Source organism: Fopius arisanus, unplaced genomic scaffold, assembly GCF_000806365.1.
Source record: "Fopius arisanus strain USDA-PBARC FA_bdor unplaced genomic scaffold, ASM80636v1 scaffold00005, whole genome shotgun sequence".
NCBI classification, from domain to species: domain Eukaryota; kingdom Metazoa; phylum Arthropoda; class Insecta; order Hymenoptera; family Braconidae; genus Fopius; species Fopius arisanus.
Genome location: NW_011887744.1, coordinates 161,506 through 187,731, shown reverse-complemented (window position 1 = coordinate 187,731; position 26,226 = coordinate 161,506). Strand labels below are relative to the sequence as shown.

Here is a 26,226-nt window from a genome sequence, read left to right as displayed (position 1 = left end):
CCCTGATACTTTTTCAAAAATTTCGAATTTTTCACACTCAGTGAAAATTTCAGTGAATAGCTCCTCGATTGTCATGTTCCCCTGATCCTGTTTCGAAAAATTTCGAATTTTTCAATTTCTGTACTTATACTTTTTTACTCGAAACTTTACTACTCGATCTTTTCACTGTTTGCCGACATACCAGCAATCAACATTGCCCGCTGTTGGTATTTCAGGAACCTGCATTACCGACAGCAAGTATTTCACTGAGGCGGGAAAATTCAAAATTTTAAAATTTGAAATTTAAAATTGTTCGAAATTTTTGAAAAAGTATTAGGGGAACATGGACGGCGAGGAGCTATTCAGTTTTTAAACAATATTTCGATTGATTAGTGATCTACAAAAGAAAAAATTGGAATTATTTAGATAATAAAAAAAATGAATGGTGCTAGGATCGAACCCCAGCCGTCGGCGTGGTAGGCAAGCACGCTACCGAGTAGACCACGCGCTCATTATGAATATAAAATTTCATTAGTAGTATATCTTCAATATATTAAATAATTTTTTTCATTTAATATTTCACAAGATGTGGCTTCCCCCTTCTGCTCGTTCTGCAGTCGACTAAATTTCAGTAAACAAATGGGGATTTTCACGAGGTCGGGGTTCACGTATGGGATGGTAGACGGCAGCACAAAAAATGGCTTCAAATTCCCGCCGTAATAGTGCTGTTATCTGAAAATAATGATAACAATAAATCAATTGCTTCAAGGAGTTCACATCCGAGAAGCGACGCCAAAACGCCAGATCTCAGTATTAGACGTTCAGGACGTTTGGATTTTGGAGTAAATTAAAACGTAGAGGTAAGGGGTGCCACAATTTTAAAATACGTAACACCATCCTAATTATAATCGAGACAATAAAAATGACAAGCAATATTCAAAGGTAGAAAAATGGGTCTGCCCCGAGTGTTTTTCGACATGACGGCGGATGGTCAACCGGTGGGTCGTATCGTCATCGAATTACGTTCCGACGTTGTGCCAAAAACAGCTGAGAACTTTCGTGCACTGTGCACTGGGGAGAAGGGTTTTGGCTACAAAGGCTCAACATTCCACAGAGTAATCCCAAACTTCATGTGCCAGGGAGGTGACTTCACCAATGGCAATGGCAAGGGTGGAAAATCCATCTACGGAAGGTGCTTCGATGACGAGAACTTCCAGCTGAAGCACACAGCCCCTGGAATCCTCTCGATGGCCAACGCCGGTAAGAACACCAATGGATCACAATTCTTCATAACAACTGTCAAGACAGCGTGGTTGGATAATGCTCACGTTGTCTTTGGATCTGTCGTCGAGGGTATGGACGTGGTGAAGCAGCTTGAGAGTCTTGGCTCTCAAAATGGCCCAACGTCCAAGAAAATCGTCATTGCCGATTGTGGACAGTTGTCTTAATTAGTGCAACACTCACTTAAATACTTCATTTATTTAAAACTTTCTTTACAATAAGTCTATTTCAATAAAATATTAAATTTTCAAAATCACAATATATTTCATTCGCTTTTATGCATATGTCAATAGCTGAAAGTCGTTCCCGAATGCTTTTTAACTTTCAGCTGGACAATACTTTGTCTCCTCTATGCTTATTGTACAGGGAACAAACTCCTGACCAGAATCCTGTAATAAATTTAATGATTTTAGTATTATTACTCACATTTTGCTCCAGTGCATTAAACTGCGGATCTGAGAATCAGTGATTGAAGTTGTGGATGCAATAAATGTTTAATTGAACTCACTGCGTTGACAATTATTTGACGATTGTCCTCCAAGTTGAGACTGTCGACATCTTCTGTTGTTAGAATTATTACAGAATCCTGGGGAATGCTGTCTTCGTCGATGTACGTTATAGGGATCTCTGAGCTCACCTAAAAATCATTCAATGAGTCTTGGATTACCAAAATATTTTATTTTTCACGAACCCATCTATTATTCGTGTTTTTTAGTACTATATTAGAATCTAGTGTATCGATAAAAGTAATATTGAAACTATAGACAATTTACTCACTTCACAGAGAGAAAAGTCCTCATCTGCCATTTCAGACTTTATTTCAGAAGTATTGTCATTCTTTTTCTGTTTCTTTGCAACTCTGGAGCTGGAGCAATCCTCATTCTTCCTATTTTTCTGTTGTAACTTCCTCCAAATCGTGGTTTTGGGAATTCCATAGAGTGTGGCTGCTGCAGCTTGCGACATTTTACCACCTTTGCAAGCTGCAACTGCTTTCTCGAGTCTACTTTTCTTCAAGTCCTCATCTTCAGTTTTTCGTCGCTTCCAGAACGATTCTGGTAATTTTCCCTCATCCACTAGTTTTACTTTGTCTCTGAATAATGTTGTTTTCGGTATCTGAAAGACACAACCATTATAAAATCAAAAAATGAATTAAGCCCACGACAGTCTTGTCTGAATTTCTCTATGAAATTAAGAATTAATATTTACTTTGAACTCATTGGAGACTTTTGTAAGATTTTCACCTCTCTCAAGTGCTTTAACAGCAGCAACTCGTTTTTCAGAGGCGTATGCTCTCCTCATGTCCGGTCTAACTATTTGATATCCTTCTTTCTGTATACGCCTCCAAAGAACAGTCTTTGGTATACCGTACATTTCAGAGGCATGTTGCAAACTTGCACCATCTATTAAAAGAAAACAATGATGAATAAATAAATCAATTAAAAGTTGAATTGTTTCTCCCTGCGATAAATATTGAATAATTCATACTGAGAACCGTCTCGATGGCAGATTTCATACATTCGATGGGATATTCATTTCTCGCTGCATGCAACTGAATGCCAAGTGCCTTGGCTCTCATGTAGAGTGTCGACCTCGGAATATTATTGCTCATAGAAGCTTCAATCAAAGTTTTTCCATTCTTTAAGTCACTTATAGCTGTCTCCAGCATGACTTCGCTGTACTCCTTCTTCGGGTAATCCCTCTTTTTCTTTCCTCTCCTCTTTCTCTCAATGGAATTATCGTCATCGAGGTCAACGTCCTCGTGTAATTCACTGTCTCCTTCAATTGCATTCAACATCTCTCGCCCATCGTTATCTGATGAATTTTCCAGATTACTAATTTCCTCTGTTAGCTCCTTGCTGACAATAGGTTCATGCTCATCGAGTCCTTCAATCTCAAAATGAAGGTGAAGAACGGCTTCATTAAAAAGGAATCATTACAGAAATTTATTATTCAGCAACACAAATAATTACCTCCATTAATCCATTTATTCTCAATAGCTGTGCAGCCTCCAATAAATTAGAAATATTCTCCACAGGTATTCTAACTTCTCCATGATACGAGAACTCCACAATAGATCTGACATCATTTGCTGATATGTCACTGATAATTATGATAGGATGATCTTCCATTGTTTCACTCAGAATTTCCTTGTAAAATGCACGAAGAGGTCAAAATGAAATCTAAAAAAAACTCACCAGTGTCAAAATTGTTTTGTTTACATACTTGGAATAAGGTACTGCAGGCGCATAGGACAATACGATGTGCATGGATGCGTTCTCCAGCAACACATAGCGTTACATCTACCATGCAATCCTCCTCTAGTAATTCTCTGACAACCGTCGACAGATGATTTTGATAATCGCTCCATTTGAAGGAGTAGTCTTGATCACTCAGAGATTCACTTGATAGTTCTGACATACTGTTTCACTTTCGTTTCTTTTTCAGGATTTTATATATTTGAGTGTTGTTAAGGCAGAGCGAACCTCTTCGGAACTTGGAACGAGGTCTGTGGACGAGAAAATTAACTAGAGAGGCGAACGAGAATTTTCCACTAACTCGAGACTAAGCGTACTATTTTCGTCCACTAGATGGTATCTGCGTTTGTAAAATTCAGAGGGACTTTTTGAGATGCTATTTTTTTCATTCGAATACAATACCCCACTGATAATAACCATCATATCATTATTTTCTATTGGGTGCCAGTGCGATACCTTACTTTTCCCCCTCTGCTAATAATACTCATTTCAAATATTGTAATCGCTAAGCCGATAAGCGCTCTATGTCATAGCATTCTTCCCTAACGCTCGTTTACTCCATTTGTTTTCAATTGTTTATCACTCTCCACGACCACTGTCCGACCGTTGAACCTGATAAATCGCATTCTATATATTATTGCGTCGTTTCAAATTGCTGGCAGTAACTAAACAGTAATAATAATGAAGAGCTGCGGACTCTTCTTTTTACTGATACTCCTCGCCGTTTGTGAATCGTCTTTTGCCTGGAGAAGCTTCTTCAGGGGACGAGGCAAACATGGATTTGGTGAGCCGAAATTATCCAGAAAGTATCAGCTACCTCCGGATATGTGGTTCACCCAGAATCTTGACCATTTTGATCCCACGAATATGCAAACGTGGCAACAGGTATAACCTCACGTTAACTGTGTCAGTATCGACTTCAATTTTATTTGTGTATTTTATTCTCTTACATTTATAATGTTTATGTAGAGGTATTTTGTGAATGAAGAATTTTACAAGAAAGATGGTCCAGTATTTCTTATGATCGGAGGAGAAGGAAAAGCCAGTGCGAAATGGATGGTTGAAGGTCAATGGATTGAGTACGCTAAACAGTACGGGGCTATGTGCTTTCAGTTGGAGCATCGCTTTTATGGAAAAAGTCATCCTACTCCGTACGTATGAAATTAGAAAAAATCCTTGGAGAGTCCAAAAAAATTCCATACAATTGAGTAATTGTCTTGTTTCAACTCCCCATGATAAATAAATATTGCCAAAATTACAGAGATTTAAGCGTGAAAAATCTAGTATATTTGAGCTCAGAGCAGGCTCTAGCCGACTTGGCTTATTTTATCGCGGGGATTCGTCACAAGTATCAGATTCCAGGGGACTCCAAGTGGGTTGTTTTTGGAGGATCTTATCCAGGCTCACTAGCTGCCTGGGCTCGTGTCAAATATCCTCATTTGGTCCATGGAGCTGTCTCCACTAGTGGTCCTCTCCTGGCTCAAATGGATTTTCAACAGTACTACGTCGTCGTCGAGGAGGCCCTGAAAACACATTCGCAGGCATGTGTCGATGCCATTACTAATGCCACACACCAAATCCACGTAATGCTGAGGCACAGGATTGGGCAGATGAACCTCAGCGAAAAGTTTAAACTTTGCACTCAGATTGATCCCTCCAAAACCAAGAAAAATGATATTTCAAATCTTTACGAGATTCTTGCCAGTAATTTTGCTGAAGTTGTTCAGTACAATAAAGATAATAGAGACAGCTCCAAGTTCTCAAACATCTCTATTGACACTGTCTGCGATATTCTGGTAGATCAGAAAAGGGGAATCGCTGTGGATAGACTGGCTGAGGTCAGCAATATGATGCTCAATGCCAGTGGTGACAAGTGCTTTGATTACAAATATAGCAACATGTTGGACGAGATGTCGAACGTTTCGTGGAAGGGGGAAATGTCAGAGGGAGGACGCCAGTGGACTTATCAAACCTGCACCGAGTTTGGCTTCTTCCAGACTTCAACTGCCAAACCATTGTTGTTTAGTGAGACTTTTCCAGTCGATTTCTTCGTCCAGCAGTGCACCGATATCTTTGGACCTCGATACAACATTCATCTTTTGGAAAACGCTATAGAACGAACCAATACTTTTTACGGCGGTCTCCAACTCGAAGTGACAAATGTTGTTTATGTTCATGGATCTATTGACCCGTGGCACGCACTTGGCATTACAAAATCATCAAATCCAAAAACCCCAGCATTCTATATCAATGGTAATTACTTATTTTCTTGTGCTCGCCTGAAAATGAGAAAAAAAAATTTTCATCATCTCCCGCAGCTGTAATTCTCACTGATCATAAATTATTATGCTCTAGGTACTGCTCATTGTGCCAATATGTATCCAGCTTCGAAACAAGACATTCCAGAATTGATTGCAGTCCGGCAAAAAGTGGGCAAGATCATCGGTCGGTGGTTGAATTAAAAAATAAATGTCACTCCAAAGTGTTTTTCGTAAATATTATTACTCCATGTTAATTCTCAGAGAGCAAAGTAATGACTATAATAATAAATTATGAAGACTGAGCATGATAATATTGATGAAATTTATTATTGCGTATATTATTCACTTTTTATAATAGATACAAGGAACATATCTTATGTACGTGAGTACGTGAGTACATATACGTTAACATAGATGATTCTCCAAACGTTCGTTCCACGCCCGGGGTAAATTCGAATAATTACACCTAATTAAACAGGATGAAACTGCCGAATAATGGCACTCCTACGAGAAAATAAAACAATAGTCGAAAGAATTGAAAGAGTTGTAACTGAATGAATTATTCTCACGAAAATTCAGTCGTCATGGAGAGGAGAAAAATAGAGTATCAGTACCTAAATGACGAATAATTTCAAATCATATACGAATGAACAACGTCAGCCATTCCTTGAGTCCCTCAGACTCGCAATAAGGTGAGGCCAAGGCGTTCATTACGAATTAATTACCAATTCAACGGACAAGAATTAAAAAAATAGTCAATCAGTTGAAGAATCCGAATAGATCGAATTACCATAATCAAGTATATATAATATATTATCTAGAGTGTGTCTCTCTCTTTTTGGCATGTTCCATCGAACGGATCGGCGCCCGTTACGAACCGTAAAACGAATTACAGTTATTTACAAAAGAATATAAAAATTAGGAAGAATAATGTAATATTGTTATTACACGAATGAATTGTCTTCAACATCGTTCCAAGTCATGGAAAACGAGTAATAAGTGAACCTCAGTATCTGTGATGAGACTGGGATTGTCGCCACTCATTGCCACTGCTGTGGTGATGGTGGTGATGGTGATGGTGCCTTTTCTTATCCCCTGTGTGTTTGCTTCCCGAAAAACCATTGGCATTCTCGTCAACCTCCGGAGCATTTTCACCGCGATAATTGTCACGATAGCTCGGCTCATCTAGGGTCTCTTTACGTCTCAATGGTGGATGGTTGCCCTTTTGGCCAGCTGTCTCGTGCAAATTCTCCCAAGCCTGCCTGTAATATCTATTCAAGCCCCCTCTGGACTCCGATGAGCTGCTGTCAAAGCTAGCTACTGTATTGCAATCGGGAGAGGCTCGATGGCGATAATGTTTGCTTCTTCCTCTCGTTCTAGAAGAGAAATTAAAAAAAAAATCATTCGAGAAAGGGCATGAAGATATCATAAGCTTGGAAGACAATGAATACATTTTCGTTTGTCTGAGGATATGCTAGTGGGTGATTCCCTGCAACTAGAGACACAAATGAGAATTCCATTTTTTTTATAGGCCTTGCCTGGATGGCACGAGTTATTTATTGCAGAGAATCGTGTAACTTTGATATCCTCAAATAATTTTCGCTCGTCCCCCTGAAAGCGTGCAACAGGTAATGAAATGCAGTGCTGTATGGGCGTCTAGGAGAATACCAGCCGGCTACTTCTACCATGATACTCTACATTTAATGTGGTATACTATATTTGCTGATGTGAATGGTGCGTGACATCACCACCGCCCAACCAATTGATCGGTCAACGTGAATTTACCTTGACTAGCGGGTCACTCGTGTGGGTGACTCTATACACATGTGATGTGAAGACGTCGATTGATATCGTTGATGAGGAGATGAGGGATTTTTTTGGGGGGGTTTTTCAACGTTAGGGATATGTTTGTCAAATTTCATTGGTTCTAAGCGTCTGTCTCGTTTCGTTGAACATTGTTTTTTGTACTTTTTTGGTAAGAGTTATCGATTGTGGCTTGATCTGGTGGTTATAAGGAGGGATTGGAGAAGTAACCGGCACGGTGGGCTGCTGATAGATTGAATGAGTACGGATGGTCGGTGGCTCGGCGAGCCGTTAGGTCGCGACGACCCAGGTGCTGGTCGGGAAATGGAAGCGCGAGAAGCGTGTACCAACGCGATGGCATCCCAGATGGATCCGATCTGCCTATTCCAGCACTTGCACCACGTCCACCACCGAGCGCAACCCCGCCAATACCCCTCCGGCTACGCCGTCCTCCTACGCCTCCGCTGCCGCTAACCACCACGTAATTTTTACAAATTCACCTTTGTTAATTTTCATTCTGATTCTCACTCTATTTTCTGTCATTTACATGCTCGCACTGACCACCATTCGTTTATTACAGTGGTGTCATGCATGGATATTCAAGTTATCATTAATTCGTTCTCATCGTGTATTCTAAAAGATTGTATTCAAATTTTCAGATTTTCTTTTTAACACCCCGTGTTCTGCATAATAAACAAATAGTTCTTAAACATTTCCTCATTTCTCCTAAAGTCCCGTAAATCTTTGAGGAACTTGTTTACTCAAATAAAAATTATTCGTTATGGATTTTTCTCCGATTTCTACTCATCGTACCCATAAAATTCTCATACATCACAGTGAAACTACGGATGTAGACAAACGAGGAATAACTCTAGCATTTACAGGAGCAGTGCGAGACGAATAACTGATTCATCGAAAATTAAAAAAAAATAATAATAATAAGTAGAAGAACAGGGGAACAAAGCAAATAAAATGAATAATCTGGCCATTTGAATGACTAAATTTACAGGATATCTCACACTGAGTGTCATTCACAGGAGCAGTGGGAGAGTCAATCTCTTTGTGAATGAATAAAAATAATGATTTAGTCAAAGGATATTACAGTGAGCATTGGAGAAATCGAGGAGTTAATGGGGAAAGTTACGAAGCAAGAAAAAAACGCCTTTTTTCCTCACCTCCGGTTGCATTATTGAGATTGAGATTGAGATAAAATATGATGTCTTACCTTCGGATGAGTATTACAACGGTTGTGATGACTGCTGCGAGGAAGACAAACGCACCGAAAACACCCAGGGCGATGACAGCACCGAGATTGAGTTTAGCTTGATGTGTGGGGGCGTCTGAGCGATCTACCCGGAAGGGTCCAGTGGGTTCTGGCACTCCAGTGTTGATTTTAGCCCTTGCATTATCCACTGAGCTGCCAGAGATCTCATTGTCCTGGGGATGAGTATCTGGGAATTGGTCGGAAACTTCATCAGAGGGTGACGCAGGCTTCTGGAGGGCTATCGACGGTCTCTTGTGAATTGTCTCCCTTATTGTTGCTGGAACCTCTGGAGTATGAGGATATCTTCGGGTTGGGTTTGATTCTTGGTCTACGGTGGAGGGAGGCAATGGCGTCGTCGTCGAACGTATTCTCGTCGGAAAAACAGGCTTGCCTCTGGTGCTTATCGGTCTCAGAGTGACTTTTGGAAGAATTCCTGATGTTACTTTAGGTTCTTCTGCAGGAATGCAAAAAAAATCATTTGGTTATTCAACTGGAATGAGAGATGAAAAATTAATTCTCGAATAAGAATTGAATAGGATGAATGCACCTGTGCATGTTGGTGCAGCGTGATCGTACAATCCAGTAGGCAAGCACAAAATCTGCCTGTGTCCAGTCAATTTATACCCCTTTTCACAAGTATAAATAACGACACTGCCAACTAAAAGGCTGCGGTTTGTACTTCTCACTAAATTCTCCTCAACATCAATTTCATCGAGTTGAATCGTGCTGTGGGACACGGTTGGAGGAGAATCGCAGCGAATGGGTTCACAGCGAGGTGGAGGTCCGTTCCAACGCTCGTCGATGTCACAGGTGAGCCTGGCACGACCTATTTACATATTCCAGTAGAAAAATCATGTAAATCCACATTTAAAAATCAACTGGCTACATGTGGAGAATTGGAGTGATAAATTAAAAAAAAAATCCCATAATTTATTTTTCTCCTCCCGAAGTAATATTAAAGTCAATAATTTCCCAAATGTATTCTATTCTCTAATTAAATGCATCTCAACCACGAATATCAGACAACAGGGGAAAATTGCATCAATAATTAAAATTCACATACCAGTCATTTCATAACCATCCTCACAGGAGTAAAGTACTTGACTCAGAAAAATGACAGTATTATTAATGAGCGTGTACTCTCCGTGTTTAATGCTAGCCGGGTATCCACACTCAATACTCTTGCAAACAGGTGGGAATTCATTATAAAAACCGGTGTCTAAACAGGTGCGTGTTGATGGGCCGATCAACAGACTTCCTGAATTACAGCTATACGAGACGGTCGCACCAACTTGATAATTGTTGACTGGATCATCTAGTGCATTGGTGACCATCATCGTTGAGTTTGGTGGCTGCTCGGGACGTCCACAAGCCCTTGGCTCTGAACAAAAAATTTTTATTCCATTCTCAATTTCATCAAAATAGTGAGCAGGATGCTGAATAATTGTAAAATATACTGACGATGCTGGCAGATGTAATTGAGTCGAGAGCTGCACGGAGTTTCGGACCACAGCCATCCTCTGCTGCCGTCATATCTCGCACACTCCTCCTCAGTCCCGTGAGGAAGACTCCAGAATGATACTGACACCTCATCACCACTTCCGGTCCACCTCCAAACGGTTTTATCCTTCGGGTCTCTCACCGCGCCCATCCAATATTGACTCGATGTGTCACTTCTGCGGATTTTCAATATTTGTATACTCTGGAATTGAATTTTGGGAAACATTTCATTTACCTGTGTCGCCTCCATAATTCCCAGGAAATGAAGCCCTGAAGTGCTGGGTTACTTTCGTCAACCAGTGTACCACCTCGTGCACGACAGAATGATAAAGCTTCACGGAACTGAAGTGGCTGGCGGTTGTAAAATATGTAACATTTTCCATTATAGGTCGCGGTGGAACCCGGCGGTTGATCTCTGAATTGTGGACATCTTTCGATTGGAAGTGCCTAAATGTCAATTAAAAAGTCGGACAATCGTGAGAATTATCGGGAAAAACGAGAGTAACGATCACAATAAAAACACTGAAATTGTCTCTCTCCCAGCCCCGAATATAGTTCCACTGAATCGTAATTAAATAACTGTAATTTTCGCTGCTGCCACTTCGCCACTTCGACAATTTTTTCCGGAGTTTCTATTATTTGGTAAAAAAAAGTGAGCAATAAAAGAAAGGAGTTAAACGAGATGAGGGAATTTCACTTCGAGATTAGTTTTAGGAAATGTCGCTGAATTTATCGGAGATAGTGATATTTCCGCGCACATTCTTTGCTACTTTTACTTTGAGTCGTGGGACATGTCTTGCGAGCAAAAGAAATAATTTCCATATTCTTCAAAATTCGAATCAAGCGATCGATTATTTGCCACTGGTATGCTCTCTCTTTTCTCTCACAATCAATCGTTGATTGCCTCGAGTAAAAAAAAAAGATAAAATTATGAAAGTGCCAATTTGGATGAGCCATGATTAATGCCCATCACTTCGTTCCTAATTTGGAATATTTACGAGTTAATGGCATAAGTACTTCCCACAAAAGTATAAATTCATTCCTCTAACAAAAATAAATAAATTCATACAATCCACTCATGATTTCCATCATCAGCAGAAGAAAGTTGCCTCAAATTTTTATTCGTTGAAAGTCACTAATCCAATTAATACGTCTCGTATAATGACCATAAATACCCTAATTACCCCCACAATTGCCGGAAAAGAAAATTCCCGGCAATTCTCGACGAGCGCTGCGAGTGCAAAAACCCCCGAGTGAAATTGATCCTGTCAATAATTTTCATTTCACAGCCGGCGGCCAATCGAAAAAGTAATTCTTTAATTACCTGATCAGTATAAACGAAAGCCTCGCAGAGGGACAATTGAACTGGTGCTGGTGTGGTGGCAGCGGATTCCAGATGAACTGAAACGAATGCACCGGGCATGGGAGGATTGCACGGCAAAAAAAGCGGTTGTCCCTCTTCAAGTGGTCCAGTGAATCTGTTACAAATTGGGTTGGTCCCCAAATCGGGCCGATTATTTCCAACTCGGACAACAATCGTACCAGGTGCCCCATCTAATTGGACAAAGGTCAATGGCATGAATAACAAAAAAAATTACAAAAACTCATGACAATGAGATTGAATATACGTATTAATATACAGAATAGCCTCCGATCGAGAAGTAATTTGTGTGATATTGAGCATTTTTTCTTCGTGTGTATAAATTAAAAAAAATTCACCAGTTGGGTGAGAAAGGGAAGATAATATCAATTTTCGTGCGATTCATGCGGCGGCGAGTTGCTGACCGACAAACTACTTCACCTGTGACCAACTCAAGAAAGAAACACAAGCCGAGATTAGATAGCTACGTTTGTCAATTGCCAATGCCCTAATGCGGTTGTGCACAAAGAAGTGGAAAACCATGTGCATCAGGAGCTACCGACGTAGATAAATAATGCAGAACTTGTGCATTTCCAAGATTTATCACGAATGAATTTTCTAACAATCGAAAGTTATTTCAAAGTGAAAGACTCTCACTCTCCTTGGGTGAAATTTCTGAATCGCCTGGGTGAGTTTCGAATGTATCAATAATCATAATTTTTATCATCAATCCACTTCAAGATAGCAATTTCAACTATCGTATACCCTGGAGTAGGACATCAGCCTTAAAAATATCATCTTGATTTGAATAAAAAAATCATAGTTTAAATTTCATTGGCATTTCACGGCTCGTTTGACAACGCCCGTGACGGTCCGCGATTTTCCCCGTCGCCCATAAAATTCTACCGACAAAATTGCCATCGATTTGCTCTGATTATGGAAAGTCTTCGATCCCCAGGAACAAATCAATGAAAATAGAAAATACTATAGGCGAAAAAGAAATAATCGCAGGAATAATTCAAAGGCTCACTTTCAATTGTGCCGCATAAATTGGTGTACAAAGAAAGTTTAAACTTACCGCAGCAGGCCTTGCCAAAATCCAGCCTCACGAGCTGTACCATGTAGGGCTCGAGTAGATTGACGTACCACCAGGGTCTCATCTCGGGCCTCGTCAACGTACACGTTTGCGGGCTATAGACCTGTCCACTGCTACCATCAACAGCACGTTGTGGTATTCCATTTTCAGCACTTGTACTCTGCATCGGTGCCTTTCCACCTGCCACGTTCAGCACTGCAACAACAACACAATCATCGAAACAACAAAAAATACAATTGAAATTCCTGAAGATACCTCTGTCAGCGGGATATTTTGCTATTTCAATTGTACGATGTACAGAAAGCTATGGAAATCGAGTTTCACTCAAGCCGATGACGCGCACTCGTCACACAGTACGTCCTCCTTTCTCAATTGCCTTGCGGCAAGCTATTTCCGTGTCTGGGAAAATTCACCGCCAAGTCATCTTCAACTAGGGGTATTCAATATTCGTTATTTTTCGCATTTTTTTTTTATCGCAGTTAAATCTTCCGCCATCAGCTTTTCGAATAAATTGATTATGGAATTTATCTGCACGTGACTGTTATTTATGAGTGCATTATCTGAATGCAATGTGCGTACACATAAAAAGGTAAATTGTATCGCGCTCTGTTTCTCCCAATGCTTCGAGGAGGATCTTTCTCCTCTCCCCCTGCGATTCTCTGAGGTTTGTGTGCAGGCATATCACACTAGGTCGATTGTCTCTGGTTGGGCTCTAGGCACCGCCGAAGCGCGTCCACCATCTCCACTGGGGCTCTCTTGCACCGTAATCCGGGGCCCCAACGACCCACTTGTCGTCCGAGGGCCTACTTTGTTCCAAGACATTATATTAATAAAACAACCGGTAAATATACTCACCTTTAATCCTTTTGTCCCACTCGTACTTTTACTCAGTAATTACTCATTGCCTTTTTATGCTTCACATTCTCGGTGATAAATTGAGGAATAAATTACTCTACCGGCACTAATTTATCTCCTGTGTTTTTAGTTTTACTCGTGCTATGCTAATTCAACATGTTGATCACTCAATTTTTGCACGATAAAATTCAATAAAAAGTACTTGAATGTGCACCGGAAAATTGTGGGTAATATTGACCTCTTTATTCGCTTAATTCCAATATGTCAGTCAGTATTTATTGCATATTGTACCTAATCACAGGTTGAAGTATCGGAAGTGGAATGGAATGGAATTGATTGGGTACTGAACTGATTATCAGGTTGAAAGAGAGACATAACAGCTGGCATGACGACTGAAAACCGTCTCTTCTCGGTTGACCCATTTACCCTCATACCCGAAATATTTTCAACTGAATAATTAAATAAATTTCTTACCATTTACTCTCATTTGTGCATTGACATCTCCATAAATAGTAATTACGATAATTTCTGTCTCCGGGGAATTGAAAAATCCACGAAAGAAAAAAATGGGAGAAATAACGAAATTCCTGTGAAAAGAGTTGAGTAGAAGGTGACCCGTTTCTTACGTGTCCTTGACCGAGGTGCGGCTTCACCAGTGCCTTTAGAACGGAACCAGAGGACGAGGGGAGTTCAATGGAGGGGGCACGACACCGTTAAACATGAACCTGCTGGCAGGCGGATGGCAAACCAACACCTTGCCTACCATCAAACCTCTTCATCTTAAACATGTTTCATGACTTTTTTTTCCCTTTTCCTTCAATCTCTCTCCTCGACTTCCCCATCGATTTAGCTCTCACGAGGCATTCGAATAAATTCCATTGGTTATCTTACCGCAGAATGGTACACCCTCGGGGGTCCAGGTGCCATCGCTTTGACACCGACGTCTCGCTGGACCGAGCAATTCGAAGCCCCTCTCACAGGAATAAATGGCAACAGCACCAATTGGAAATGTTGTATCCTTGATCAAGGCCTCCTCTTCATCGAGCACTTCGTCGAGGCCACCGTCGGTGAAACGGATGGTACTGTGAGCCGGTGCACCCGGGTATCCACATCCTGAGGAGTCACTCCCTGTAATACGAAATAATATGTAATTAGTACTATCAACGGAAAATCTCGGTGTAACATCCTCTCCTCTATGCAATTGTTTATCTCACTCTTGCGAGAGCTCGAGGTGTGGCGGAGGTGATGGATTCCAATGTGAATTTCTATTTCAGTTTTCATATACGAGATTATGGCTGATAGTGGAGAACATGATGAGCTGATAAATAAAGAAAAAAGGGAATGATCCGTGGTGCAGTCATTGCCACAATTTCCCTTTTTTTTTCCCCGAAGAATTTCTCGAGTATTTTAATAGTGAATTGGAGTTTCTTGAAATTTTCGTTGATTGAATTTTTCCACGTGTTTGAGGATCTGACCGTCGTAGATCACTCGATAAACGAGTTAATGGAAAATTCACCGTTAATGTACATTCAGGGATCGTTTGTTTCGTTCTGCGTGCCGAGCATTCAACTTTCAAAGTAATTAACAAGCCGCGGTGGTGAGACGTCTATCAAAATCTGCCCCTGTGCGCATATCCTCCATTTTATTAATCGATTCAGTACTCATTATCGTGATTTTTTTTAGTATCGTCGGATCAATAGGAATTTTAATATCCCTACGGGATGTTTCCATTGTTCAGAGGTGAATTGCGAGGGAATAATGGAATAGTGGTGTCTTCAATCACCTGCGCAAAAATTCTTCAGGAGTAGGAAGGTGTAAACTGTGCGTGCCTGCCTAACGGCTTCTGCCGCCCAACTATTTTATAATTAACCTATCAATGCACGTGAATAGGCGCGTGTAAACGACCGGGAATTATTAATGACAAAATTCTACAGGGAAATTGCCAATGATTATTATCATCACAATTATTTAGTAATTATTTCCAAAAATATTTTACTCATCACCAAGTTTTTTGGAGGGGAATTTGGATTTTCATAATAGTGAAAGCGGGCTTCAGCCCTAAACAGGACATTTCCAAGCCAGTGATCCCGATGAAATCCCTTGGAGCCATTGTAATCCGCTAATTACTCATACAATTAATGGTTAAGAGCTGAGAAAGCCTGAGATTGTACCGAATGGATAAGACAAATTTTGCCATTAGATATCGAGTCAGCCGTTAGGTCGTAGAACGAAGTGGGCCAGTAGGTTGTCGCCTGCCTCCCAAAATTAACAGTTATACACACTGGGAGGTAGAAAATAAAATAACAATTGAAATGACGAAGTATAAGCCCGTATGATTTGGAGTGGGCACTGGGCCAGAATAAATGTGGGTAATGGCGCCAAGAATTGAAGACAAGATAAAAGTGAGATAAAAAGAAGTGGATAATCAGGACAAAAGTTGTAGGCGACTTGGTCCCCACATATTGCCTGGGACCGGACGAGCCACCGATACTATCCCGATTAATTCGAGCAAGCGTGTTTACTCCCGTTAGAAAACCGGTGGTGGAATCGTGGGAAATTGGCCACAAGTCGAGTTTGCGCTTTCTTTTTCAATGAAAACATTGTCTTCCACCTATTCTCTTCCATCATCACCGAGCTATCATAAAAGAATTTCAAATAAAGAATGGAAACAATGCATGCCTCATTTTAAAGTAATGAAACACGAGAAGACTCAATTAAGCAGCTAACAAGTTCAGCGTGAATCGGAGAATAATTAATTTTCATGAATAGGAGAAACAAATGTTTGCAATCGCAGAGAAATTGCATCCGGTGTGTGAGGATCATTAAAGATTGATCATGACGTTCTTATCTCGTGGAGTAGAATTGCATATTTCAAAATGCAACAGAGGAAGCGCATCATATTTCTCTCGAAATTCGCAACCACCGGTTTTAATCATAATCATAATCAGCAATCATCCGGAGGGTATGGAAGTGGTTTGAAAATTTTCAATAAAATAAATAAGCAGTCTTCAGGGCTAATTTCGTGATATTCAATTAAACATAGGAAAAAACAACAACTTGCACAATTATACCACAACACCATGTGGTATTGCGGCATTTTCTCCTTCTCATGGTATTAATGATCAGAATGTCCATTATTATAACTCTGAAGATCACTCGGGGTTACACTTCCTCTTGCAGTAACGAGCATATATACAATTTACTCTGACTAAAATTCTTAGAGAAGTACTTGCTATCCTTATTTATATATGAAAAAATCACCTTTTGCTAAGAAGACGACGAGGAGAACGCCAATTAATCCCTGTGTGTTCATCGTGTCACTAAAAATCGCTTAAACCTAATACCAGATTACTCTCGTGAATTGACACCAACTAGTTCACTAAATTCGATAAAATCCAGCTTCAAAATAAAGTGCCTGTCAACACATTACTCTCGAACATGACGAGAGATGCTGTAAAGATTGATCTCTGATGTAGAATTTGAAACGGCAAGTGATTGTTAAAGGAGCGTTGATGGAGTACTGAAGCCCGTGGATTTGAGGCAGGAAGTCATATTCCAGGCGTTGGATGGTTTCGAGCTGTGAACCCCCACCTGTTATATTTCCAACTGGTTGACTGGGGTAGAGTTTGCTGGAGTGAAGGCACGAGAGGGTCTCCTGCTCGTACTAATGTGTTGCAAATAGCCGTTGAGAAAGGAGAGAAATAAACGACGAAGAAATGTTGTTGGTTGGTTGGAGGTAGTAGGAGAATTGAGAAAAAAAGAGAGGATGTGGAGAGGCGCCGCGTCATCGTTCTCTCGGTGTATTTCCTTGGTAGTTGCTTCGAATGGTACCAGCCAGAAGCAACCAGAAGTAGGCACACTGGAATTCAGGCCATGCACGAAGAGCTACAAGTATATCCACAACCACCTGGAGAGTGTTGGCATTATGTACATTCACGGTTCACTCGTCAAAATTCCAGCTAAACCCTCTCTCACTATCGTATATTAACGCGCTAATTTTTGTTTATTCTACCGCGGGTAATTGGATAGCATTATCTTGCCCAATTTTCGTCGCTTTTTATGGCTTTTTTCTTGTGGTTGAAAAACTCATTTAATGGTATATTTGACTGTTCAAATGACGCTGCTTTCTCCACTCAACAGTTTCCTTTTATTCAGAGTTCGAGTGCATTTGTCTCTTCTTTGGAGAACAATTCCAACTTTCCCTTTATCTACTTTTTTAACTGACATCTCGCACTTTGTGTTATTTTTTGTGGTACTTTATTTTTTTAGTCTCGTTTGTATCAGGGGGATGCTAAAGACTCGTCGATCAGAGGTTTTAATCAGTCTTCGATGGGGATAACAGTTTTGAACGATGACCGTTTGGTAAATTACTTCCGTGATTCATGTCGCACGCGATGTGCAGTTCAGAAAAATTGTCACATTTTTTACATGAATTTTTCTTGAAATGAGAGCAACTGCGTTTGAATTCGTGTGGGTATTCCCGATTGGAAAAAAATTGAGGAAACTGTTAGATTCACCTGCGGAGTCAATTCACTCAATTTAACAATGCAAAGCACTCGCGTGCCACATTCATAAAACTACCTTCATAAATTCTACGTGCCTTCCTTTTTGCTCAGTACGAATATGGAGGAACAGATATGCCACTTCGTCATATACTTGAAATTTAACGGTACTAAATCCCATGGCAAATCACAACGATTGTTCAGAGGTGTTTTTTATGTTGTCATTAGGTTACAGGCGGTATTTAGGAGATGGAATATTGTTGGACTCCTTTGGGAATGGAATGATGTACGTCATGTGGATAGAAAGTTTTTCGGGCGAACCCAGGATCTGATCAAGTCATCTCGATGATTCACGGTGATCCCTGGGTCAGAACTCCAAAAACGTTTAGCCGGTAAACAGGATACTCCGTGATGACACAGTTGACGACAAGTCGAGTTAGAAAGGTCTTTCGATTAATTGTCACGTTTTCAACGAGCCTTCTCTTTTCTTGGAATCATTTACTTTGACTTTTACCGGGGATTTCTTATAGGGATCTGCAAGATTCATTGAGATAGTGTAGTTCTACTGGTAATTTCAAAAAAGGATGTATAATTATTAAACTTTTAATTGAAACCCCAGAGTTTCTAAAAAATCCTCCCTAAAAAAAGCATAGATCAGCCGAGAGTGAAGAGAAAATTAATTTGCACTTATATATACTGAGGCAGTTAGCGAGTCGGTTGACGGGTAGACACCCCAGCATTGTGTGTGGCGACTTCCCTCTCTTGGGGTGGAGTACTACGATGCCACTGGGGTCACTCAATCCCCCAGAACTGAGGCTCTACTTTAGTCAATTCTCTTTGGCTTTGACACTTACTCTCACCTAAATTCAGCCCCCAAGTGGCTCCGTCTCTCGTCATCACGCATCAACCACCAAACTCCGCGCTCATCCGCCATATTTTTTCCTCCGAATTCCCTTCACATCTCACCACTCGCCTATTGGATAAATTGGGCCCTAGGTTGCCCTAGGTTGCCCTATGCGGTAGGTGCGTGCTCTGTGCTGTCGTGTGCAGACCCTACCGTAACGCGTAAATTGTATATTTTTTAATAAAATTCAAGTATCACCGGTTATGCATAAACGAATATCTAGAAACGTTACCCTAGCGTGCGTGAATGATTATCGCAGTAGGAAAGTACAGTAAAAAAATACGTGAGTGATCGTCGGCATTGGGAAAAGAAATTAAAATCGAATCTTCACAGCAAGTGTATCATGGCCAAAAGAAGTTACAACAACTCGGCCGGAAGGCGGGCCCACGGAGAAAAACCCTACGATCCCAACAACGTGAGTGCCATTATTATTTTCACCTATTCTATCACCAACAAATTCCAGACGATAAAACGCCAAAACCTCAGCATCTTCTTTGGAATGGAAAACGTAGAGCGAAACATCTCTCTACCTCAAACTCTCCACCCCCCAAATTCCATCCGTATCTGATATTTATGTGAAATTCATTTTCCATCGTCTCATCATTTATTTGCACTGGCGAACAAAGACCCCTCTTTGCGAATTATTACGAAATATTTGACGTATGTCGCCCCTACGTAACTACACAGCATCGACATATTAATATAACGAGCATTATTCCATCCGGATATGTCAGACCGCGCCAATGCCAGGTTGGGTTATTCTTTACTTCAATTTTCAAGATTTTAACGGGTCACATTTTGCCTACCTAACCTCAAAGCCATCATGCGGCACGCTCAACTGCGCCACTGAATCTATATTCACCTGCCCAACCCCCTTTCCGTCATTCCTTCAGTATCAAACTCCTTTTCTACGTCAACGGAAAAAAAATATTTTTTTTTCTTCATTCACAGTCTTTCGTAAAGAAAATGGCTACAAAAATGACAGATTTCATCCCCCAACGTTTGTGGATCAGCAAGTGGTTCAACTCTCCGACGAGCAACGGTGATTTTTCCAACGAAGACACTGAGGGTCTTGATGACGTGGGCGAGTCAATGATTCAACCCCCAGCAAAACGCCCTCGAATTCGAATGGACGTGACACATCCCCCAGGAACCTTCACAATCCAACCGAGGACTAGGAGCTTGAAAGATCAATATCCACGAGACGAAACTGTTGATTTTTTAGATTCAGAGACAGCTGGCCCAAGCGGCACTCGTTCATTTGTTGCCTCCACTCCAGCTTTCTCCAAGACAATGATGAACTCGAATTTGTTGCAATCAGATTTAGTCCGACAGCAGCAGAATAATGGAACTGCAAATGGAATAGATGAAAATTCAGAATCTGGGGAGAGCACGAGTGGCTGCAGCTCCCTCATACCACAGGCGTCTCGTCAAGAGGTTCTCAGCCAATTTCATCGAAAAGGACTGGTAGAGGATAAATTGTCGTATACAAATCATTTGCAATCCCCTCGATCTCTGTTCATCGACAGTATCTCAGCTCAAAGGGAATCCTTGAGCTCCAGGAGACCAAGCTTCAATGTCTCTATGGTGAACAATGAAGGCCACCCTCTGGAGAGGGCTGGAAATGTGTTGTTGTCGCCATTCTACAGTGGAAATATAACATTTGGAGGTGCTAATGCTGCTGGCACAAGTGCAATTAGGCAGAATCGTAGAAATCTGGCAGGGACCAGCGAATTCCAATTGAGAGTCCCTAGGAGATCATCGGTCCAAGTAAAACCCTCAAATGCACCGAGTGTTGACTCATCAGGAATGAGTCAAACCGCCAAGAGAATTTTGGAGGCATTGGAGCACTTTTCCTCCCCCATATCAGACGCCAAAAAAATACCAATGAAGACACCAGGCCTCAATTCTTCCCTGGCAAAGAAAAGAGGTAGAGATGAGGCTTTTGATCAACCCCCAACATCCAGAGTGGGATTAAGACATTTAACCAGGGAACTTGCAGTGCCAACAGTGCCAGACATGCTCAAGTTAAAGAGAAGACAGAGATTACAAGACACAACTCTTGCTGCTAGGAGAATTATCACAGCTCACAGTGGGCCGCCTCTACAAACCCCAGCTTCTACTAATCAAGAGACCTCGGAGTACCACTTGAGGAGTGAAAGTGACAGTCAAAAGTTCTTTGGTAAACTCAGGACAAAGGGAAAGAAAAAACCAGACTTCGAGGAGGCACCTGAAGTGGTTAATTTACCGAGTATATCCTTGCCCATCACCAGTCTACCAACCTTCGACATCCCCCTGCCAAAACCTAATTATTCAACCACCAATATGACAGCAGCAGTCGAATTCGAGTCGTCCTCATCGCCGAGCAAGACATTCAAATTCTCAAGTCCTATTAAATTGCAAAATGATAACACTAGTCCAGTTACATCAATCAATCGCTTCACATTTTCCAAGCCCTTGAGTCCAGATTCGAGCGATAGGAGTGTGAATCAAGCATGGCAGACACTTAGCACTCCTAGCACTGCTTCAAACTCAGTGAGCCTGAGTTTTGGATCAAATCAGACAACTCCAGCGACGAACTTCATGTGGTCGGGATCATCAACAGCTCCAAGACGCAAGGATGCAAAACAAGCTGAAAAGAAACAGAAGAAAGACGAGGTAGAATTGAAAACTGGGAGTGTTCTCGATGTTCTCAGTACCTTCACAAAATCGTCGTCCGATATTTGGGAGTGCAGTGAGTGCTTCATTAAGAACAATCAGAGTGAGGACCACTGTGCTGCCTGCAAAAATCCTAGGAAGAAGGAGACCTTTAACAACACTTCTTCACTATCCACTAATATTCTTCCATCAGGATCGACCGATACTCCATTCGGCGCTCAATTGAAGATATCAAGTGACAAATGGGAGTGCCAGGGCTGTCTAGTGAGGTATCCAACAACAGAGACCAATTGTATGTCCTGTATGACACCGCAAGCGGAGACACCAGCATTACCAACTGCAACACCAATTCAATCGGTTAAATCTGATCTCATGGAGAAATTCAAGCCTGCTAAGGACTCGTGGGAGTGTCCTGGGTGCATGCTGAGGAATCGCAGCGAGGAAATCTCATGTCCCTGCTGTCACGCTTCGAAACCAGGTCTGCTGAAGGCACCAGTTCCTGAAAAAATTGAGGAAAAACCCGCTCTATCATCTTCATTAATTCGCACAAGCACGAGTAAAACGTGGGAATGCCCTTCGTGTATGGTGAGGAACGAGTTGAACGCAGCCACGTGCGTTTGCTGCACAACACCAAATCCTCAAGCAGCCAGGAAACCTTCAGTATCTTCAATACCAACAACAATTCCAACTATACCAACTCCAGTTTCTGGATTTGGAGACAAATTTAAAGTTCCCACTGGCTCCTGGTCCTGTGACACGTGCATGATCCAGAATAAATCAGAAGTAATAGAATGTATCGCGTGTGGAGCATTGAAGCCTGGGGCAACCACATCTAAATCAAAAACCACTGGTAATTCCCTCAAAAATGACTCAGCACCCAAATTCACCTTCGGAATTCCCTCGTCGACAGCTTCAACCTTCCAGTTTGGCATTCCTACCACCAGTAAACCAGAGGAGAAACCCAAAACCGAAGCTTCAACGAATGGATTCGTGTTTGCATTGCCAACGAGCCAACCAAGTCAACCCATGTTTGGAATACCAGCAACTACTCAGGAGTCAACTAAGACAGCGAGCTTCACCTTCGCAGCTCCAAAACCCGTGGAACCCTTCAAATCAGAGGATAAAAAACCAGAGATCCAGACGCTCTTCAGCAATGTCAGTGATACGAAAGTTGGATTTAGCTTCAGCAAACCAGCCGAAACAAAGGGAGAAACTCCGAAAGAGCAGACACCAACTCCTGTTGTGGAGTTGGAAAAGCCAGAGCCTGTTAAATCGATCTCCTTCGGCGCACCACTAGCAACATTAACATCAGAGAGCCTTCAGAGTACTTCAGCTACAACAGTACCAGTTTCAAATACAAGTTTATTCACATTCTCGACGCAGCCAGTATCGACGACACAATCAGCCCCAGTGCTCACATTCGGACAAACGTCGGTGCCTATGGCCCAAACAATAACTCCAAGTGCATCACAGGAAGCTCCAAAAACATCTGAAACGTCTGAAGCATCTAGGAAGCCAGTCATGACATTTGGCGAATCAGAATCCGCACCAGTGCTGTCACCACGCTTTGGTGACACCACTGCTCAGAACAAGCCAGTGATGACGTTTGGTACAGTGATTAATAATTCCGAGAAGTCTGCATTTCCCGGGGAGAATAAACTCCCCAGCTTCGGAACGATCGAGCAGAAGACATCAGTTTTTGGAAATGGTGGGGAGAAGACCATATTTAACGCTCCAGGAGCAGGTTTTGGGGTTCCCCCAGTGGCCAATACAGCTTCATCTGTAATTGCAACACCCACTACACCAGCTCCATTGTTTGCATCTTCTTCTGGTGCAGGGTCGATCTTTGGGAATACTGCACCGAATTTCGGTACTCCCAGCTCGGCAGGTGCTCCCATGTTTGCTTCTCCAAAACCAGCGGAGCCTGCCCCACCGGCTACTCCAGGATTGTTTACATTTGGGGCGACTTCTGGAGCACAAACAACGCCTCAGGCTAGTGGTGGTTTCAATTTCTCTGGAAATAGCGGAGCTAAGCCCGCATTTGGCTTTTCTGAGACACAAAGTACACCACAACCTGTTGCTCATAGCTTCGGAGGCTTTGTATCGATTCCACCGACAGTTAATGCGGTGCAGGCCCCAGCTTTTGGCTTCAATCAGCCTAAGAATGAGGCTCCTTTGAGTTTTGGCCAGACTCCAAACACTGGCTCAAATATATTTAATAGCCAACCTTCACCTGCTAGCTCTTTCGGGACACTGAACTCTGATACAATGAGCTCTGGGAGTAATACAGGATTCAATTTTGGAACTCCTGCTGCACCGCCATCAGCTACTCCGAGTATTCCATCCTCCGCATCGAGTTGTGGAGGACTTAATTTCGTCGCGGCTGCTTCTGGATTCAGCTTCAATGCTCCTTCTCAACCGTCCTTCAATTTTACGGGGGGCAATGCACCACCTACTTTCAAGTAAGTTTTATATTTTTTTTCGCCAATAAAAAAAAAACATTCTGTCTCATCTCAACGCGATAGAATTGATTAATGAATGATTGTTAATTATTTTCAGCGCCACGCCTCAAGCAGCTACAACCCCAACAACTAGAAAGATAAAGAAAGCTGTTCGCAGAATGCCTCCGCGGGCGTGAGCTTCACCATTGGATAAATCAACCCGCTGCTACTAATTTGGTGACCAAATAAAAAAAAATATATACGTACAGTAACTAATTGACGGAGAGTCTAATGAAAAAACTAAAAGGAAAGACTTGACGAAATAAAGGTATGGTGAATGGTAGAAAGTTTGATTGAATAGTGGAAATAAAGAGCCAATGATTGGCGTCAGGCGTTTGTATAGTCGATAATTTCGTACTGAGTGGAAGATGATGCTCGAACAGGATCCACCTGTGCCACGCGAAAAGGTTTAAGTAAATAATAGGACTAGCGAGTGGGATTAAAAAATCGGCGAAAAGAAATTGGAAATAAATGGGACTGGGACATGACGAAAACGACGACTGACAATGTGAGAGTTAGACAATGGCGTTTATTAAGGTTCAATGAATAAACGAAAAAAAAAAATGTAGGAGAAACAACAGTTGGAACTGTGTTCGAACGCCGGCGATTTTATAGACTTTGCTACGTTGGTGAATATGCAAATAAAACGAAAAGAAGAAAATAAAAAAAAATAAAATAAAAATATGAATGAGGAATATGAAATTGCGGGTATGCTTGATAAAAAGCGGTTTGATACCCTGCTCAGGTAAGTATATAGGCCATTCGCAACGCCACTCTCAACAATTATATTCCTTCCCATCACCCTTCCCTGTATTTAATTGTAAAAATTACTTCATTTGTTCTATGAGATATCCACTGTCGGTTGCGTTATTTAATGAGAGGTAAATAAAAATCGATTGATTTTATGTGATTAAATAATGAGATTTCTAGAAAATCCATGATAAATGTATCCGACAGAGCATTATTTTGTCAGTTGTTTTTTTTTAAAACGGAAATAAATTGTTGCGGGATGACGTTACGCTGCTAATTTGCATATGGTGGTCTCGAGTCCACTATAGAAGAGACATTAATTCAGTTATACACCAATATTATATTTTAGTTAGGTATCTCACTCACTCGAGGACAGTCTCACGTGATTAATTATGTTAAAAATGGTGAATAAAATAAAATAAAATAGCCGTGACACTGTGCCTGGGAGTTGATATTGAGAATAAAGGATTAAGAATTATTACAGGAGAATGAAAAGTAAGCAAAATAAAAGAGGGATATAACATAATTGACGAAAATGGCATTCGGATAGTACAAAGAGATACGATTTCACCCAATCGTTTCCATTGAGTAGATAAAATTTTATATTTTTTTTATAATATAAAAAAATGTGAAGAAAATCGATGAAGATAATCCTATTGATAAGTGAAAAAAAATACATGAACTGAATGCCATTTTTGTGTTTAGAATTTAATAAAAGAATAATGAAAATGAATAACAATGTTGAGTGTTTTACCGTAGGTATCAGGTGTATGAATATTATTGAGTAAATACAGGAACAGAAATGAACAGACAAGTCACATTTTCAGTGTGTAATGTAAAATAATTGTTTCAAGAATGAAAAAAAATTATGAAACAAAACAAAAGAAAGGGTCTTCGAACATGTATTCTTCAGTTTATCTTTCTAATTTTGTCTTTACACGTTTATCTGTTATATTTTCACACGATAGTTTAACACTCTTTCCATTATCAGCTGCGGTTCAAATTTGACATTATTCAGAATCGAAAATCCAACAACTACAACTGAAGATTCATTCAGACTGCAAAGGTAATAAAAAGTGAAAAATGAAACATTGTTATTGTAAAAAAAAAAACGAAAAGACCATCATCTGTCAAATTTGTCTTCTAGAAAAAAAATGAAAAGGAAGAAGAAAGATTCTCTTAAATAATAAATAAGAATGTAAAAGTCAATAAAGAACTTTTTTTTTTCTTAAAAAGGATATTAGTCGATTTTTATCA

General features: G+C 40.9%; 5 protein-coding genes across 6 annotated transcripts; 3 read left to right on the top strand and 2 right to left on the bottom strand.

The window, feature by feature from the left end:
* Positions 1–727: 727 nt before the first annotated feature.
* LOC105273266 (peptidyl-prolyl cis-trans isomerase-like) lies at positions 728–1,763 on the top strand. Of its 2 annotated transcripts, none has more exons than XM_011315596.1 (2): positions 728–839; positions 926–1,763. In XM_011315596.1, the coding sequence occupies exon 2, from the start codon at positions 930–932 to the stop codon at positions 1,425–1,427; it is 498 nt and encodes a 165-aa protein (XP_011313898.1). In that variant the 5' UTR covers positions 728–839; positions 926–929; the 3' UTR covers positions 1,428–1,763. The 2 variants fall into 2 exon arrangements, with proteins under 2 accessions (XP_011313898.1, XP_011313897.1); XM_011315595.1 differs by having other exon boundaries at positions 729–839; positions 922–1,763.
* On the bottom strand, positions 1,444–3,804 carry LOC105273267 (uncharacterized). Its single transcript, XM_011315597.1, has 7 exons — positions 3,484–3,804; positions 3,231–3,407; positions 2,746–3,151; positions 2,467–2,660; positions 2,038–2,373; positions 1,769–1,897; positions 1,444–1,649 (listed from the first exon to the last, which is right to left on the bottom strand). The coding sequence occupies exons 1-7, from the start codon at positions 3,676–3,678 to the stop codon at positions 1,578–1,580; spliced, it is 1,509 nt and encodes a 502-aa protein (XP_011313899.1). The 5' UTR covers positions 3,679–3,804; the 3' UTR covers positions 1,444–1,577.
* A 125-nt stretch (positions 3,805–3,929) lies between these two features.
* LOC105273268 (putative serine protease K12H4.7) lies at positions 3,930–6,089 on the top strand. The gene is made up of 4 exons (XM_011315598.1): positions 3,930–4,400; positions 4,485–4,666; positions 4,777–5,768; positions 5,871–6,089. Exons 1-4 carry the CDS (start codon positions 4,197–4,199, stop codon positions 5,975–5,977), a joined length of 1,485 nt encoding a protein of 494 aa, XP_011313900.1. The 5' UTR covers positions 3,930–4,196; the 3' UTR covers positions 5,978–6,089.
* Positions 6,090–6,099: 10 nt separating this feature from the next.
* On the bottom strand, positions 6,100–17,233 carry LOC105273264 (uncharacterized). The gene is made up of 10 exons (XM_011315594.1): positions 16,916–17,233; positions 14,546–14,782; positions 12,782–12,994; positions 11,668–11,897; positions 10,579–10,790; positions 10,305–10,519; positions 9,907–10,224; positions 9,391–9,669; positions 8,805–9,297; positions 6,100–7,152 (listed from the first exon to the last, which is right to left on the bottom strand). Exons 1-10 carry the CDS (start codon positions 16,965–16,967, stop codon positions 6,783–6,785), a joined length of 2,619 nt encoding a protein of 872 aa, XP_011313896.1. The 5' UTR covers positions 16,968–17,233; the 3' UTR covers positions 6,100–6,782.
* A 1,875-nt stretch (positions 17,234–19,108) lies between these two features.
* On the top strand, positions 19,109–26,178 carry Nup153 (Nucleoporin 153kD). The gene is made up of 3 exons (XM_011315593.1): positions 19,109–19,475; positions 20,012–24,180; positions 24,278–26,178. Exons 1-3 carry the CDS (start codon positions 19,404–19,406, stop codon positions 24,354–24,356), a joined length of 4,320 nt encoding a protein of 1,439 aa, XP_011313895.1. The 5' UTR covers positions 19,109–19,403; the 3' UTR covers positions 24,357–26,178.
* The last annotated feature ends 48 nt before the right edge of the window (positions 26,179–26,226 follow it).